At 43.1% G+C, this 15,291-nt stretch overlaps 1 protein-coding gene across 4 annotated transcripts in view; it reads right to left on the reverse strand.

Moving 5' to 3' along the window:
• Positions 1-4,075: 4,075 nt before the first annotated feature.
• Positions 4,076-15,291, reverse strand: part of LOC140202744 (V-type proton ATPase 116 kDa subunit a 4-like) — a 77,203-nt gene continuing 65,987 nt past the window's right edge. For all 4 annotated transcript variants that reach the window (XM_072268014.1, XM_072268010.1, XM_072268011.1 and 1 more), the window contains 2 exons: positions 13,614-13,785; positions 4,076-4,490 (listed from right to left, as the gene is read on the reverse strand). In XM_072268014.1, coding sequence (XP_072124115.1) covers positions 4,397-4,490; positions 13,614-13,785 — 266 coding nt within the window. In that variant the 3' untranslated portion in view covers positions 4,076-4,396. The remainder of the gene's footprint in view (positions 4,491-13,613; positions 13,786-15,291) is intronic.

A 15,291-nucleotide genomic window follows, 5' to 3' on the forward strand; every position in this document is an offset into this window, starting at 1 on the left:
AAATCACAAATAGCAGGGATCCCAGAAGAGTTACTTGTAAACACCCCAGGCAGAACATGCTCAAACTACTACCACCCCGTGTCCTGTGGACAAGCCAATTCTGACTCCATACAGAAAGTTTCCCTGGATCCCATGCCCCTTGACATTCTTCATGAACGTACCATGTGTACCCAATGATCAAAGCCAGAGCAATCTCTTCCCTCACTTTCTCACGCAACCTGGGGCATATCCTGTCTGGCCTTGGGGACTCATCTATCCTAGTGATTTCCAAAAGTTCATGTACATCCTCTTTCTCAACACCAACATGCTCCAGCATAGCAACCTGTTCTACTCTGACCTCACATTCATCAATGTCCCTCTCACTGGTGAATACTGAGGTAAAGTGTTCCCTTACCTCCTCTGACTCCAGGCATGTTTCCTCTACTATCCCTGTTCAGTCCCATCTTTATTCTAATCATACTCACATTCTTCATGTGTAGAATGCCTTGGACTTTTCTTAATCATTCTCACTAATGTCTTCTCACATCCCTTTCTAGTTCTCCTAAGACCAGTCTTAATCCCCTTTGTGGCCACCTTATAAACTCCAGAGCCCTGTTGATCCTTGCTTCCTAAACCATAGATATGCTTCTTTCATCCTCTTGACTCAATGTTCCATATATCTTGTCAGCCATGGCTCACTCATCCTACCAACCTTTCTCTATCTCAATCCAGAATCCTTTGCTGGAAATCCTGGTATTTCTGTTGTGAATTTCCCTGACTAAAATCTGATTCCAATTTACACCCTCAAGTTTCTGCCCAATAGTGGTACAATTCACCAATTAAACCTCCCCATACTGCCTGCTCCCCTGGTCAAGGCTATGCTAATGATCAAGGAGTTGTGGTCACAACCTCTTAAAATGCAGACTTATTGAGAGATCTGTCACCCGAACAGTATCATTGGCTGTACCAGATCTCATAAGGCCTCTCCTCTCGATGGCTGTGTACATATTGTGTCAGGAATCCTTTTGTACTAATGAGGTGGCAATCAATGTTAAGGAAGTGGAAGTCGCCTATGCTACTGGGGGGGGGGGGGGGGGTCAATGGAATGCTACAATAGAGTGATTGCCCCATTCCTATTTTTGACTTGAACACCCACACTGACCCAGTAGACAATCTAAATAATCCCTCCATGACATCCTTCCTTTCTACAACTGTGATACTATCTCTGATTAGCAATACCGCTCCTACCACTTTTCTCTCTCTCTCTATCCCTTTTGAAACATCTAAACACGAACATTTAGCAGCCATTCCTTCCCTAGTGACAAGCCAGTCTCTAATGGCCACAACATTATAGTTCCATATATTAACCTACACTCTTTTAAGTTCATTGCCCTTGTTGTAAACACAATTTCTGGCTACTCACTCTCTCCATTAAGCATGCTATGGACCTTATCTGAGATGAGACCACACATCAACTGGGTGTCCCTTTCATGCCCACATAATCTCATCTCTTCCCCTAACCAGTGAATCCCGTCACCACCACTCTTCTCTTATCCCCCTTTCCCTTGAGCCATAATGCCAGACTCACTGCCAGAGACCTAGTCAATGTAAATTCCCCGGTAGATCGTTCTTCAACCCCAAAAGTATCTAAAGTAGCATAATTATGGTTGAGCGGAATGGTCACAAGAGTACTCTGCTGTCTATTCCCTTTCCTTCGACTAAGTCACCGGTTACCTGCCTTCTTCAACTTAGGGGTCACTACCTTGCTGTAGTTCTTATCTATCACCTTCTCATTCATTGAACAAGTTCCAGTAGAATCTTGGCAATATTTATCATAGTCTTAAAGGTGTTCAGTATGTGGTCATGATCAACAATATCAGCGTAATGATATCTGGTAGAGTGGTCCGAACCGGAGTTCACTCTTGCTCAGAACGTGGGCATCACCAGCGGAACTGATTGTCCATCCCAATTGTGTCTGCAAAGGTGTGGGGAACTGCTCGAGTCCTCTACTGCAGATTATACAACTGGGTCATTGTGCTGGGATTTAGACCTAGCAATGTTGAAGAAACAGAAATATTCCCAAGTCAAGATGCTGGGCAATTTGGAATAAAGCCTGCATGAGTTAGTATTCCCAAACAGCTGCTAACTTTGTCCTTCTTGATTTGCAAGATGCTGGTAAGTAACCTGGTCGAGGCATGTTGCATGTTCTGCATACAGCAACCTCCGTGAGCCAATCATACAGAGCATGAACGGTTATGATGGTGGATAAGAATCAGGCCATGTGGACTGCTTTGTCCTGCATAGTGTTGAGTTCCTTGAGTATTTTTGGAGCTAAAGCACTTGAGAATATTTTATCTTGCTCCTGACTTGTGTCTTGCCAATGATGGAAAGGCTTCGCGGAAATTAGAAGGCATGTCACCTACCACAGGATACCCAGCCTCTAACTCACTATTGAAGCCAATGGCAATAATTTGGCTGGTCCAGTCAAACTACTTGTCACAAGGATGGTGAAACTTGAAATCTTGGCAATTATAATACATTGAATAATAAAGAGAAATGGTTAGGCACTCATATGGGAGATGGTCATTGCCCGGTACTTGTGTTGTGAATATTACTTGTCACTTGTTAACCTATCCCTGTGTTGTCTGGGTCTTACTGCAAGCGGGTCTGGGCTATTACAAGTACTTCAGAGTTGCAAGTGGAATTGAAAATTGTGCAGTCAGCAAACACAATGTACTTAATATCCAGGGAAGTGCAATTTTTAAAAAAATCTTACCTAATGTATAGATATGAAAGAATTATAGAAAATCAGATGCTCTTGCATCTAAGAAGGGAACAAATAAGCTTTTTTTTTTAAATTAAAAGGGATGATGCCAGGAACCAAGTTAAACCATAGCCAAAGACACAATAGTGTATCATCACTGCAGACAGGCTCGTTCCAATCAACATCAAGTGGGACTGCCGCTTGAGAGGTTTCAAGTTCCTTGGTAAACACATCACTGAAGATCTCAGCTGAATTGTACACACCGGGTATGGCAAAAGACGCACAGCAGCATCCCTTCCACCTCAGGCGCCTGAAGTTGTTCGGCATGAGCCCCCAAATCCTCATGACCTGCTAAAGCAGCACTATCGAGCGCCTCCTGACTGGCTGTATCACTGCTTGGGACAGGAACTGTACCAACCTTGATCACTGGGCATTGCAGAGAGTGATACAATATCACCAGCCCAGTGCATCTCTGGATGTGAACTCCCCCCCCGCCCCCCAGCAGGTGTGTAAAGAAGGCCCGAAAGATCATCGGGAACACCAGTCACCCCAACCATAAACTGCTTCGGCTGCTTCCGTTTGGCAAACGGTACCGCAGCATTAAAGCCAGGACCAACAAGCTATGGGACAGCCCTTGGACTTATAAATTCACATCTGTGCATTATGATGGAGTCATAATGCAATGAGTTTTACTCCTCCACATTGTGGGACAGATGAAAGATTTAAATAAATTCAATCAGAACTATCAGGCTTGTGTGACACTGAAGCACCAAAGTAAGGCCACTATCACTCACTTCATTATTTGCCTTCAATCTGCTGAAAGTAACAATTATTTGTCTTTTAATTCAAGACATTTAACTGGCTGCACAGAACTGATGTAATCTTTATTCTTCAGCTGGGACTTTTTTCAACATTCTGGTTAAACGTGTGCACCCAGTCGATGCAAATCAACACAGCTCCTGGAACTCGGGCTTCGATCTTCAGTATTGACTTGCTGATGATCATGAATGAGGACTCCAGCTTGTCCTCTAATTCCCCCACCCTCCATGTCTCTAAATACTTCTGTTCCCAAAAAAACCAAACCTTCAACCACTACACCCAAGCCACAGACTCAACACGATTTTGACTGGAAGAGTCCATAGAAAACTTTCTTGGTGTGTCTGTACTTCAAAATAACAATCAAAAGATCATAGGAGGAGTAAGCATTTATGGCATCCAGGAGATTTAAGGTGTGGTAGCATGTATTCTGAAAAAGCCTTTAAATAAGGAGGCTCCCAGCTTTTGTGTAAAAATGAAGTAAATGCAATTAATTTTTAGATAATCAGAATTGGATTTTTGTTTCTCCCTCCAGAAAAAGTCACATTTTAATGCAGAGAATACAAATATGAACACAGGCAGACTGAATACATTTGCTATATGCATGCTCTATTTTAACACCGCTTTCTCTCCACAACCCCTTCAAAATATCACCTGCATATTGGTATTCAAATACTTGCAAAAATTAAATTTTAAGATGTACGTTTCTTTAAATATCAATAATTTGTATGTTAATTGATTAGCAAGATCCACAGGTGATTTGATTTCAATTTAAACAATCTTTTGAATCTATAGCTGAGATGTCTTTTGTACCAATATTTCATTTTAATTTCCATTTCATTCATCTGGATTTCCATCTAGAATCGATTTGAATGAGAAGGGGTTAAACTTGTAGCCAGCTCCACTGTAGAACTTGTTCTGGAACTCCACCCTAGAGAAGATAAAACAATGGATAGTTTGAAATTCATTGTAGGTAATACACATATTGAATGCTTGTCATATTTGGTTAGCTCTATGTATTCCCATGACTTGCTCTTGCATTCCAGTACATAGAACATCCTGTGAACCAGGTCAAGTATAGATCCCTCAGTGGGTGAGTATTTTGGAGAAAGTGACAACTCCCTGAACTTTACCACAACCTTGGAGAAGGATAAAAGCAGGTGATATAGGAATGTACTTAATCGGAGGAGGGCAAGTGATAATGATATTAGGCAGGAACTTGGGAATGTAAATTGGGACAGATGTATTCTGGGAAATGCACAACAGAAAAGTGGAGGTTGTTTAGAGTGCACTTGCATAGGGTTCTGGATAGGTTTGCCCCATTTGAGGCAGGGAAAGAATGGTAGGGTGAAGCATCCATCATTTTCAAGAGGGAGAAAGAAGCCTACTTCAGGTTCAAAAAGCAAGGATCAAACAATGCTCTAGAGAGTTACATGGTGGCCAGGAAAGAACTGAAGAATGGACTTGTAGCTAGAAGAGGACATAAGGCGGCCTTGGTGAGTAGGATTAAGGAAAATCCTAAGGCTTTCTACATGTACGTGAAGAACAAGGGGATGACTAGAATGAGAAGGATCGATCAGGAATAAAAGAGGAAATGGGCCTGGAGTCAGAGTAGATAGAGCAGGTTCTTAATGAATACTTTGCTTTAGTATTGAGGACAGCATAGAATAGGTTGATATGCTGGAACATGTCAACGTTAAGCAAGTGGACATGCTGGAGCATTTGAAAACCATTAGGATAGACAAGTCCCTGGGGCCAGGGGGGGATATACCCCTGGTTACTACAGGAAACAAGGGAAGACACCGCTGTGCCTTTGACGATAAACTTTGGGTGCTCACTGGCTAAAGGAGTAGTAACAGATTAGAGGGTGACAAATGTTATTCCTTTTTTCAAGAAAGATAATAGGGATAATACTGGGAATTGTAGACTAGTGAGTCTTACATCAGTGGTGGGCAAACTATTGAAGAGGATTCTTAGAGACAGGACTTGAGCATTTGGAGAAGCATAGACTGATTAGGGACAGTCCAAATGGCTTAGGACTTTTTTGAGGGGCAGCTCAGGCCTCATGAGCCTGATTGAGGAACTGACAAAACATTGATGAAGGTAGAGCAGTGGATGTTGTGTTTATGGATTTTAGTAAGGCATTTGGCAAGATTTCTAATAGTAGGCTCAGGAGGCATGGACTCCAGGGAAACTTGGCTGCATGGGTTCAGAATTGGCTTGCCCACAGAAGGCAGAGAGTGTTAGTAGATGGGGAGTATGCTTCCTGGAGGTCAGTGACCAGTAGTGTTCCTTAGGGATCTGTCCTGCGACCCCTGCTCCTTGAGATATTTATGAAAGAGTTAGATGAAGTAGTGGAAAGGTGGGTCAGTAAGTTCGCAGATGACACCTGGGTTGTTGGTGGTGTGGATAGTGGGTAGAAGGTTGTCTTAGGTTAAAAGGGGACATTAATAGGATGCAGAGCTGGGCTGAGAAGTGACAGATGATAGTTCAGTCTGGAGAAGTGTGAAATGAAACACTTTGTAAGGCTGAATTTGAAGGCAGAGTAAAAGATTCTTAGTAGTTTGATGGAACAGAGGGACCTTAGGAGTTCACATGCATAGATTCCTCAAAGTTTTTACACAGAGTGGTAGGTGCGTGGAATGAACTCCAAGGAGTGATGGTTGAGGCAGATACATTGGGGACATACAAGAGACTGTTAGGCACACAAATGAAAGAAAACTGGAGGGTCATGTAGGAGGGAAGGGTTAGGTTGATTTATTGTGGGTTAAAACATTGGCACATTGTGGGCCAATGATCTTGTTCTGTTCTACACAGAACTGCTCCATTTTCTATGTTCTGATGCAGAAATCTACCACTGTCCGCATCATTCACATTCATAAGCTTGAGAGTTTGATTCTTCCCCTGGTAAACTTGTTAGTATCCAATAGATCTGCTGGTCAATTATTCTACTGCAGTTTGTGGGATCTCACTATATCTGATTGGTTAGCACATTACCTACATTATAACCTGACTACTTTAAATATTTCTTTTGTTTCTGGCACCTTAATTTGCAAATGGTGAAATGCAAATTCTCTCCTACCTAATACTAAGTAAAATACAAATTGGAATAAATTGGAAATGTGAAACTCCTAACTTGTTGGCTTTGGAAGCCCAGGATGGTGATTACATATTCTGAAATAAATGACTGAAAAGAGATCCCCGCAGTAGTGAAAACAGGGCTCCTGGTTTTAAAAAAAGACTTCTGCGCAGCTTATTATAGCTTCAACCTGACGTTCCAAATGAACAACTAGGAGCATGGCTCAAGGGAGCTAGCAGATGCTAAATTTCTAAAGCTTCAGAAAAGAATTATAAGAATGCAAATTTAGTTCTTGGAGTCTGATTTCCAATTTCAACTTAAAAGAATTACATTGCGTATTATTTTCACATCTATACAAAAAAAAGGCAAGATGGCGCCTAGGTGACTCTTTGCATGCAGCTCTGAAGGGAATCTTCAAATATCCCTGTTGAGGAGTACTGCAGCTGAAATTCAGTCAGCCATGGGTAAGTAATAGCATTTTTAAAAATCCATCAGTCCTTCAAAATTGACGGGCCCTGGTTGGCAAACTCAGATCATGAGTGCAGTTCCGCTTCAAGGCGAAGGAAGCGAGGAAGGTAGGTTGGGATGCAGGTACAATTGAAACACAGAGCCCTTCGACCCCCCCCCCCCCCAACTCTGTACTGTACTGCTGGTGAATGTACAGTCTCTGGAAAATAAAACTGAAGACCTTAGATCAAGTTGCAGTACCAGAGAGACATCAGGATTTGCTCCATGGAAACATGGCTATCCCCCACCATTTCAGACACTGCACTTCAGCCCAAGAGTTTTCACTATCCACTGTAAAGACAGAACAACTGAGTACTTTAAAGGCAGAGGAGGACTTGAAATATGCTTCATGATCGACAGATCATGGTGCACAGATGTGGCAGTCCTATCTCTATCCTGCTCACTGACCTGGAACATCTTCTGGTCAAGTGTTGTCCATTTTACCTGCTGAGGGAGTTTTCCTGGTAGTGGCTCTGGACAAAGTCAAGCAGCTGAGCACCATGACCAGCAGCCTCGAAACTGTGCACCCCAATGCCTCCCCACGCATTGTGAGGGATTTCAACCAGGCTAGCTTGAAGAAGTCTCTGAACAACTACCACCAACAAATCACCTGTGGACCCAGAGGAGCCTGACTACTGTTATTTCACCATAAAGAATGTTTACCGGGCCATCCTGAGCCCGCACTTTGGAAAGTCTGATCACCTGGCTGTACTTCTACTCCCTGGGTACTGACAGAGACCAAAGACTGCAGCATCAGTGAGGTGAACCAAGAAGGTATGGGGGCTTACGGGACTGCTTTGAGTCTCTGGACCAGACAAAGTTAAGAGATTAATCTTCGAATATGAATGAATACACCACAGTCATCACCGACTTCAATAAGACCTGTGTGTGAGAGGACATGCCTTTCAGAACATACCGGACATACCCTCACCCTTGCTGTGGATGAACTAAGAGTTTTATAGTCTGCTGAGGAGTAGATCTGTGACATTGAAGACCAGTGATCCAAGAAGGCCAGGTGCTACCTGCAAAAACTATTTTAAAAGTGAAAGAACAATTCTGATTGAAGATAGAGATGGGATCGGATGCACATCAGCTCTGTCAGAATTTGCAGGCTATTACTTCCTACAAGGCAAAACCTAACATCATGAATGGCAGTGATGCTCCTCTCCCAGATGAGCTCAACAAATTTTATGTATGTGTTGAAAGGGAGAATAAAAGTACACCTCTACGCTGCAGCATCCAGCGACCCTGTATTCTGTCCTGGAGACCGATGTGAGAATATCTTTCAAGAGGGTGAACCCTTGCAAGGCCCCAGGCCCTGATGTTGAAACTGGTAGGGCACTAAAATCCTGTGCCAACCAACTGGTGGGAGAGTTGAAGAACATTTTCAATCTCTCACTGCTTTAGTTGGAGGTTCCCACCTACTTCAAAGGGCGACAATCATACCAGAGCCCAAAAAGAGCAGGATGAGTTACCTCAAAACCTCACCCATTTGCACTCACATCTATTGTGATGAGGCGCTTTGAGAGGTTGGACATGGCTGGAATCAACTCCTACCTAAGCAGGGATCTGGACCCGCTGCAATTTGCCTATTGCCACAATAGGTCCATAGTGGATACGGCCTCAGTGGTCTCCACTTTGCCATGGATCACCTGGACAATAGCATTACAACTCAGCGTTCAACACCATCATACCCCCAGTACTAATCAACAAGCTCAAATATCTGGGCCTTTGTACCTCCCTCCTCAAATGGATCCCGACTTCCTCTTCGGGAGACCATGGTCAGTGCAGTTTGGAAATATCTCTTCCTCGCAATCACCTCAAGGATGCATGCTTAACCCACTTCTCTACTCTCTGTACTCCCACAACTATGTGGCTAGGCATGCTCAAGTGCCATCTATAAATTGGCACAATTTCAGATGTTGATGAGGTGGTGTACAGCAGCGGTCCCCAACCAACAAAGCATGTGCTACCGAGCCACGAGGAAACAATATGATTTGGCGATATGAGTCAGCTGCACCTTTCCTCATTCCCTGTCACGCCCACTGTTGAACTTGAACGCACGCGTCATCCATGTCAGCACGGGAAGATGATCAACTCCTCGAGCTTGCAAATAACAGCGGGCTGAAAAGTATGTTTGACATAACATCTCTGCCGGCATTCTGATTGAAGATAGAGATGGAATTAAAGTCAAGGCTAAATATCCTGAGATAGCCACGAAAGCACTGAAAACGTTGCTTCCATTTCCAACATATCTCTGTGAAGTGGAGTTTTCTGCAATGAATGCAACGAAAGCTAAATTGCGGAATAGACTGGACATAAGGAACCCCCTTCGAGTATCGCTGTCTCCCATCACCCCTTGATGGCACCTCGTCTTGTTGCAGGGAAACAAGCCCAGGGCTCCCACTGATTCAGCGATATTGGTGTGTTGCAATGATTTTATATGTTCATACGAGGAAAATATGCGCTGTGTGTTTAATATCCAAACGTTACTTAAAATGTTATGATGCTATTGACTTATAAGTGACTTATAATTGACTTATCCCTATACTCATGCAAGGAAAATATGCGCTGTGTGTTTAATATTGAATTCATTAGATTAACCCTTTTAGAAATTAAACTGAGTGTATTAGCCACTTTTAAGTGTCTTAAAGTTGACTTATCACCTATATTCCGGTCGTGATTAACACCCCTTCCTCCCAGGGTTGCCAACTGTCCCATATTAGACGGGACTTCCCGTATATTGGGCTAAATTGGTTTGTCCCATATGGGACCACCCTTGACCCGTATTTCCCCTGCTAAGGTAGAGCGTTCCTATGAAACCTTTCGTGCCAAAATGGCGTAAAGCGAAGAAGCAATTACCATTAATTTATATGGGAAATTTTTTGAGCGTTCCCAGACCCAAAAAATAACCTACCAAATTATACCAAATAACACATAAAACCTAAAATAACACTAACATATAGTAAAAGCAGGAATGTGATAAATACACAGCCTATAGAAAGTAGAAATATTTAGTAGGTACAGTGTAGTTTCACTGAACAGAATCACCAAAACCAATTTGTAGAGGGGAAAGAAAAATCAATCGGCATGTACACACATGCGCACACGGGTGCCCGTGCAAGGCTTCATGGTCATTGTAGTCTTTCTCAGGGTAAACAGTGAGAAAGTTGGCAACCCTACCCCCCAACCCCCGTCAGTCCACAAGAATATTGTCAATATTAAACCGGTCCGCGGTGCAAAAAAGGTTGGGGACCCCTGGTGTACAGGAGCAAGCTAGATCAGCTGGGCGAGTGATATCACAACAACAACCTCGCACTCAATGTCAGTAAGACCAAGGAATTGATTGTGGACTCCAGGAAGAGGAAGTGAAGGGAACATATGCCAGTTTTCATCAAGGAATTAGCAGTTTCAAGTATCTGGGTGTCATCGTCTTTGAAGATCTACAGTATCCTAGGCCCAGCATATTCATGCAATTACAAAGCCGGCAAAATAGCAGCTATACTTCATTAGAGTTAGAGGAGACTTGGTATGTTACCAAAAAACATGCAAATTTCTACACATGTACTGTGGAGAGCTTTCTAACTGGTTGCATCACCACTTGGTATGGAAGGACCACCGCACAGGATCAGAAAAAGTTGCAAACTCAGCCAGCTCCATCATGGGCACTAGCCTCCCCAGCTAGAGGACACCTTCAAAAGTCAATGCCTCAGAAAGGTGGCATCCATCATTAGGGATCCCCACCCCATCACCCAGGACATGTCCTCTTCTCATTGAGGTGGTACAAGAGCCTGAAGACACACATTCAACATTTTAGGAACAGATTCTTTCTCTCTGCCAGATTTCAGAATAGATAATGTACACTACAATATATTTTTTTTTTGCACTTTTTGCACTAAAATATATATTTCTTATTGTAATTTATAGTTTTTTAAAATTATATATTGCCATATACTGCTGCTCAAAACAACAAATTTCACGACATAAACCTGATTCTGAAAAAAAGGTGATTCTATTTAGCTTGGCAAGTGATGGTGGGCTTGCACAGAGGTTCTAGCTTTTCCAGCTGTGACAGGTTTGGGGTGGTAGAGAGGCACAAAGCTTCACGGCTCTAATGATCCCAGTCTAATTCTGACTACATGAAGTTTTAATGCTCTCCCCATGACCTGGTGGTTTCTTTGAGGCACTCTAGTTTGCTCCCACATCCCAAAGGATTGCTAGGTTAATTAACAACTGTCAATCATCGCTGGAGTGCAGGTTGTGTAGAAGTTGAAGAGAAGGGTGCTTGATGATTGACACAAACTTAGTGGCCTGACGAGCCCTTTTCTCTGTTACTTTATATATTCTTTTTTAAATTGTGGAGTATGCTCTTTTTGCCCTTCGAGCTCTGCCTCCCCAGCAACCTCACCACCCCAATTAAACCTAGCTTGATCATGGGACAATTAAAATGACCAATTAACCTACTTGGTACGTCTTTGGATTGTGGGAGCACCCAGAGAAAACCCCACGCATTCCACGAGGACGTACAGAAACTCCTTACAGAATGATGCTGGAATTGAGCTCCCAGGAGCCCCAAGGTGCAGTAGCATCACACTGACATCTATGGTGCCCTGATGACTACATCCAACGGCACTTAGTGACTCATGAAGCAACTCAATACTGGGCACTCCTGCACTTGTAAAGCTGCAAGTTGAGTTTAGTGAGCCATTCCATTGACCCTTCATCAGCAGGAACTAACCAGTGGAAGGAGTCAGAATTGAACTCCAAGTTCTCAAAGTAGGAATTAGTTCATTGTTATTTCTAAAGATTCACTGGTGAGGTGTTTGAACAAAGATGACGTAGCCCTAGAACAATATTTTTTGTGAAAATAGGGATGAAGGTAACTCAAACTGAAACAATAGCCCTCATAATGCAACTTATATGCATCAGACCATAAAAAAAGCAGAACACAAGGAAATCTTCAGAGGCTGGAATTTCAAGCAACACACATAAAAGTTGCTGGTGAACGCAGCAGGCCAGGCAGCATCTCTAGGAAGAGGTACAGTCAACGTTTCAGGCCGAGACCCTTCGTCAGGACTAACTGAAAGAAGAGCTAGTAAGAGATTTGAAAGTGGGAGGGGGAGGGGGAAAATCCAAAATGATAGGAGAAGACAGGAGGGGGAGGGATGGAGCCAAGTGCTGGACAGTTGATTGGAAAAAGGGATAAGAGAGGATCATGGGACGGGAGGCCTAGGGAGAAAGAAAAGGGGGGGGGGGAAGGCCAGAGGATGGGCAAGGAGTATGGAGGGAGAGAGGGAGGATATATATAAAATAATAATAATAATAATAATAACGGATGGGGTACAAGGGGGAGGTGGGGCATTAGCGGAAGTTGGAGAAGTCGATGTTCATGCCATCAGGTTGGAGGCTACCCAGACGGAATACAAGGTGTTTTCCCTCCAACCTGAGTGTGGCTTCATCTTTACAGTAGACGGGGCCGTGGATAGACATATCAGAATGGGAATGGGATGTGGAATTAAAATGTGTTGGAGGAACACCACCTTATATTCCGTCTGGATAGCCTCCAACCTGATGGCATGAACATTGACTTCTCTAACTTCCATTAATGCCCAACCTCCCCCTTGTACCCCATCCGTTATTTATTTATATACACACATTCTTTTTCTCTCTCTCCTTTTGCTCCCTCTGTCCCTCTCACTATACCCCTTGCCCATCCTCTGGGTTCCCCCTCCCTTTCTTTCTCCCTAGGCCTCCCGTCCCATGATCCTCTCATTTCCCTTTTGTCAATCAACTGTCCAGCTCTTGTCTCCATCCCTCCCCCTCCTGTCTTCTCCTATCATTTTGGATCTCCCCCTCCCCCTCTCGAATCTCTTACTAGCTCTTCTTTCAGTTAGTCCTGACAAAGGGTCAACTGAACCTCTTCCTAGAGATGCTGCCTGACCTGCTGCGTTCACCAGCAACTTTTATATAAAAAAAGCAGAATTTGGCCACTTGGTTCATTGAGCCTGTTCCACCATTCGATCACTGCTGATTTATTACCCTTCTCAACCTTATTCTCCTGCCTTCTCCCTGTAACTTTTGACACCCTGATTAGTCAAGAATCTATCAACTTCTGCTTTAAATATACCCAATGATGTGGCCTCTGCAGCCATCTGTTGTAATGAATTCCACAGATTCACTATCCTTTGGCTAAAGAAATTCATCATCTCTGTTCTATTAGGACATTCTTCTATTCAGAGGCTGTAACCTCTAATGAAAACACCTTCTACATGTCCAATCTACCTAGGCCTTTTGATAGGTTTAAGAAAGATTACCCCCCCCCCCCAATTCTTCTAAACTCCAATGAGTACAGGCCCAGAACCATTAAACACGCCTCATGCATTAACCCTTTCATTTCTGTAATCACTCCCGTGAACCTCCTCTGAACTCTCTCCAATACCAACAAATCACTTAGATTGAATTACTCACCAATGAAGACGCAGTGCATGAAGAAAGGCCGACAATCCTTCCATCACTAACAGAATGGCAACAGTTAACACAGCGAAAATTGCAAAAATGATGAAGACACCAATAAGACCACCCCAGGAAGCACTACTCAGTCCAATGTGCATGACCATGGTCCAAAGGACTTCAGACAGCTCTAGAAATAAAGGAGACTGTGTTGTAATATTTTTAAAACAGACGTGACCTTCTGAGTGGACTACTGAGACAAGGGTTTTTCTGATTAAGATTGCAAGATTTCAGGATTTTTGTTTGAACAATTTATAACAGTCCTTTGCTAGTAATTCTGAAGTGCAGTTCAGTTCAGATACACAGCTTGCTCTCTAACCTTGTATTTGATAGACTACTAGTTCCAGGCTCCAATAACCATTTATTTTATGGGGCAAGATTAAGGCTGCAGCAGCTTTCTTTGAATATTTATGTTAATGTAATGTGAAGATACAGCAAACTGAATATCAAGACCATACACCCCATCCTGTAACAGTTGCTAAATCTTGGGGCTGCACTTAACCTAAATACATCTCGTGGTCAGCTGCAGTGATATCATGAACACCTCTTCCCTCCACGTCCAGCACTAGCTTATTACATCACTATCTCATCCACTGCTGACACACATTTACAGACATCCCACCTCTCCCGGAAGTTCTGGGAGTCTCCTGCATATTAATAGTGGCTCCCTGATGCCCGCAAATTATATACATTATCACGGAAATCAATTTTTTTGAGAGCGAGTGAGAGTGCACGACCAACCATGAGAGCGCGCGCCATGGCAGTGTTCCAAAAAAACAAAAAAACGTACTTCACCCCAGACTACACTAAAATATACCCCTGCCTAATAGGGGTCAAAATAATGACAGTGTTGCTCGCTGCACTGTTTGCAACAGTGACTTTTCTATTGCCCATGGTGGGTTAAGACTGTAAAAGACGTGTTGAGGTGAGTTTAACAGGTGTCATTCGTTCATTAGTATAGCTAATGTTATTTAAACTAGCTGGCTAGATGCTAAGGAGCTACTCTATTGCAGACATCCCACCTCTTCCGGAAGTCTCCCGCAAATTGATGGTGCTACCTCCCTGAAATGAGTTTTTGCAGGGTGGGATGTCTGCATTTATCTCCGTGCTCATATATTCTACCACATTCCTGGCAAACATGTCATTTTCTACCCTTCATAAACCTCACATCACAGTGAAACCTGGGAAAAGAAAGCAAAATTCTCAATCTGGTTTTCAAAGTCTCTCCTTGCCTCATTTCCTTAGTTGTACAATCACTCATACAATCTACTGTCATTACTGCTACAGTTCTGAATCTTTGTCAGTATCCTATTTTAATGGTTCCATCATGGATTATGTTTTCAAATGCCCTAGCTCTAAGCTCTTGAATTCCCTCTACACACTGTTTTACCTGTCCACTTCTCGGACACTACCTGACTAGCCAACCTCTTGGTCATGTCCAAGTACACAAGAACAAAATAACAGAAGCATTGTAGACTAGGCCCCTTGTGCTAGCTCCGCTGTTCAATACAGTCATGGCTGACCTACTCTCAGGCTTCAGAAGATCACTAAAGTCCTCAACTCTGAAATCTTTCAAAAATTACCCAAGGTTTGAACTGCAGCGGCCACTCTGGTGAATGATATCTGTTATCTGTCA

The sequence above is a fragment of the Mobula birostris genome, chromosome 9 (genome assembly GCF_030028105.1).
Source record: "Mobula birostris isolate sMobBir1 chromosome 9, sMobBir1.hap1, whole genome shotgun sequence".
NCBI classification, from domain to species: Eukaryota; Metazoa; Chordata; class Chondrichthyes; order Myliobatiformes; family Myliobatidae; genus Mobula; species Mobula birostris.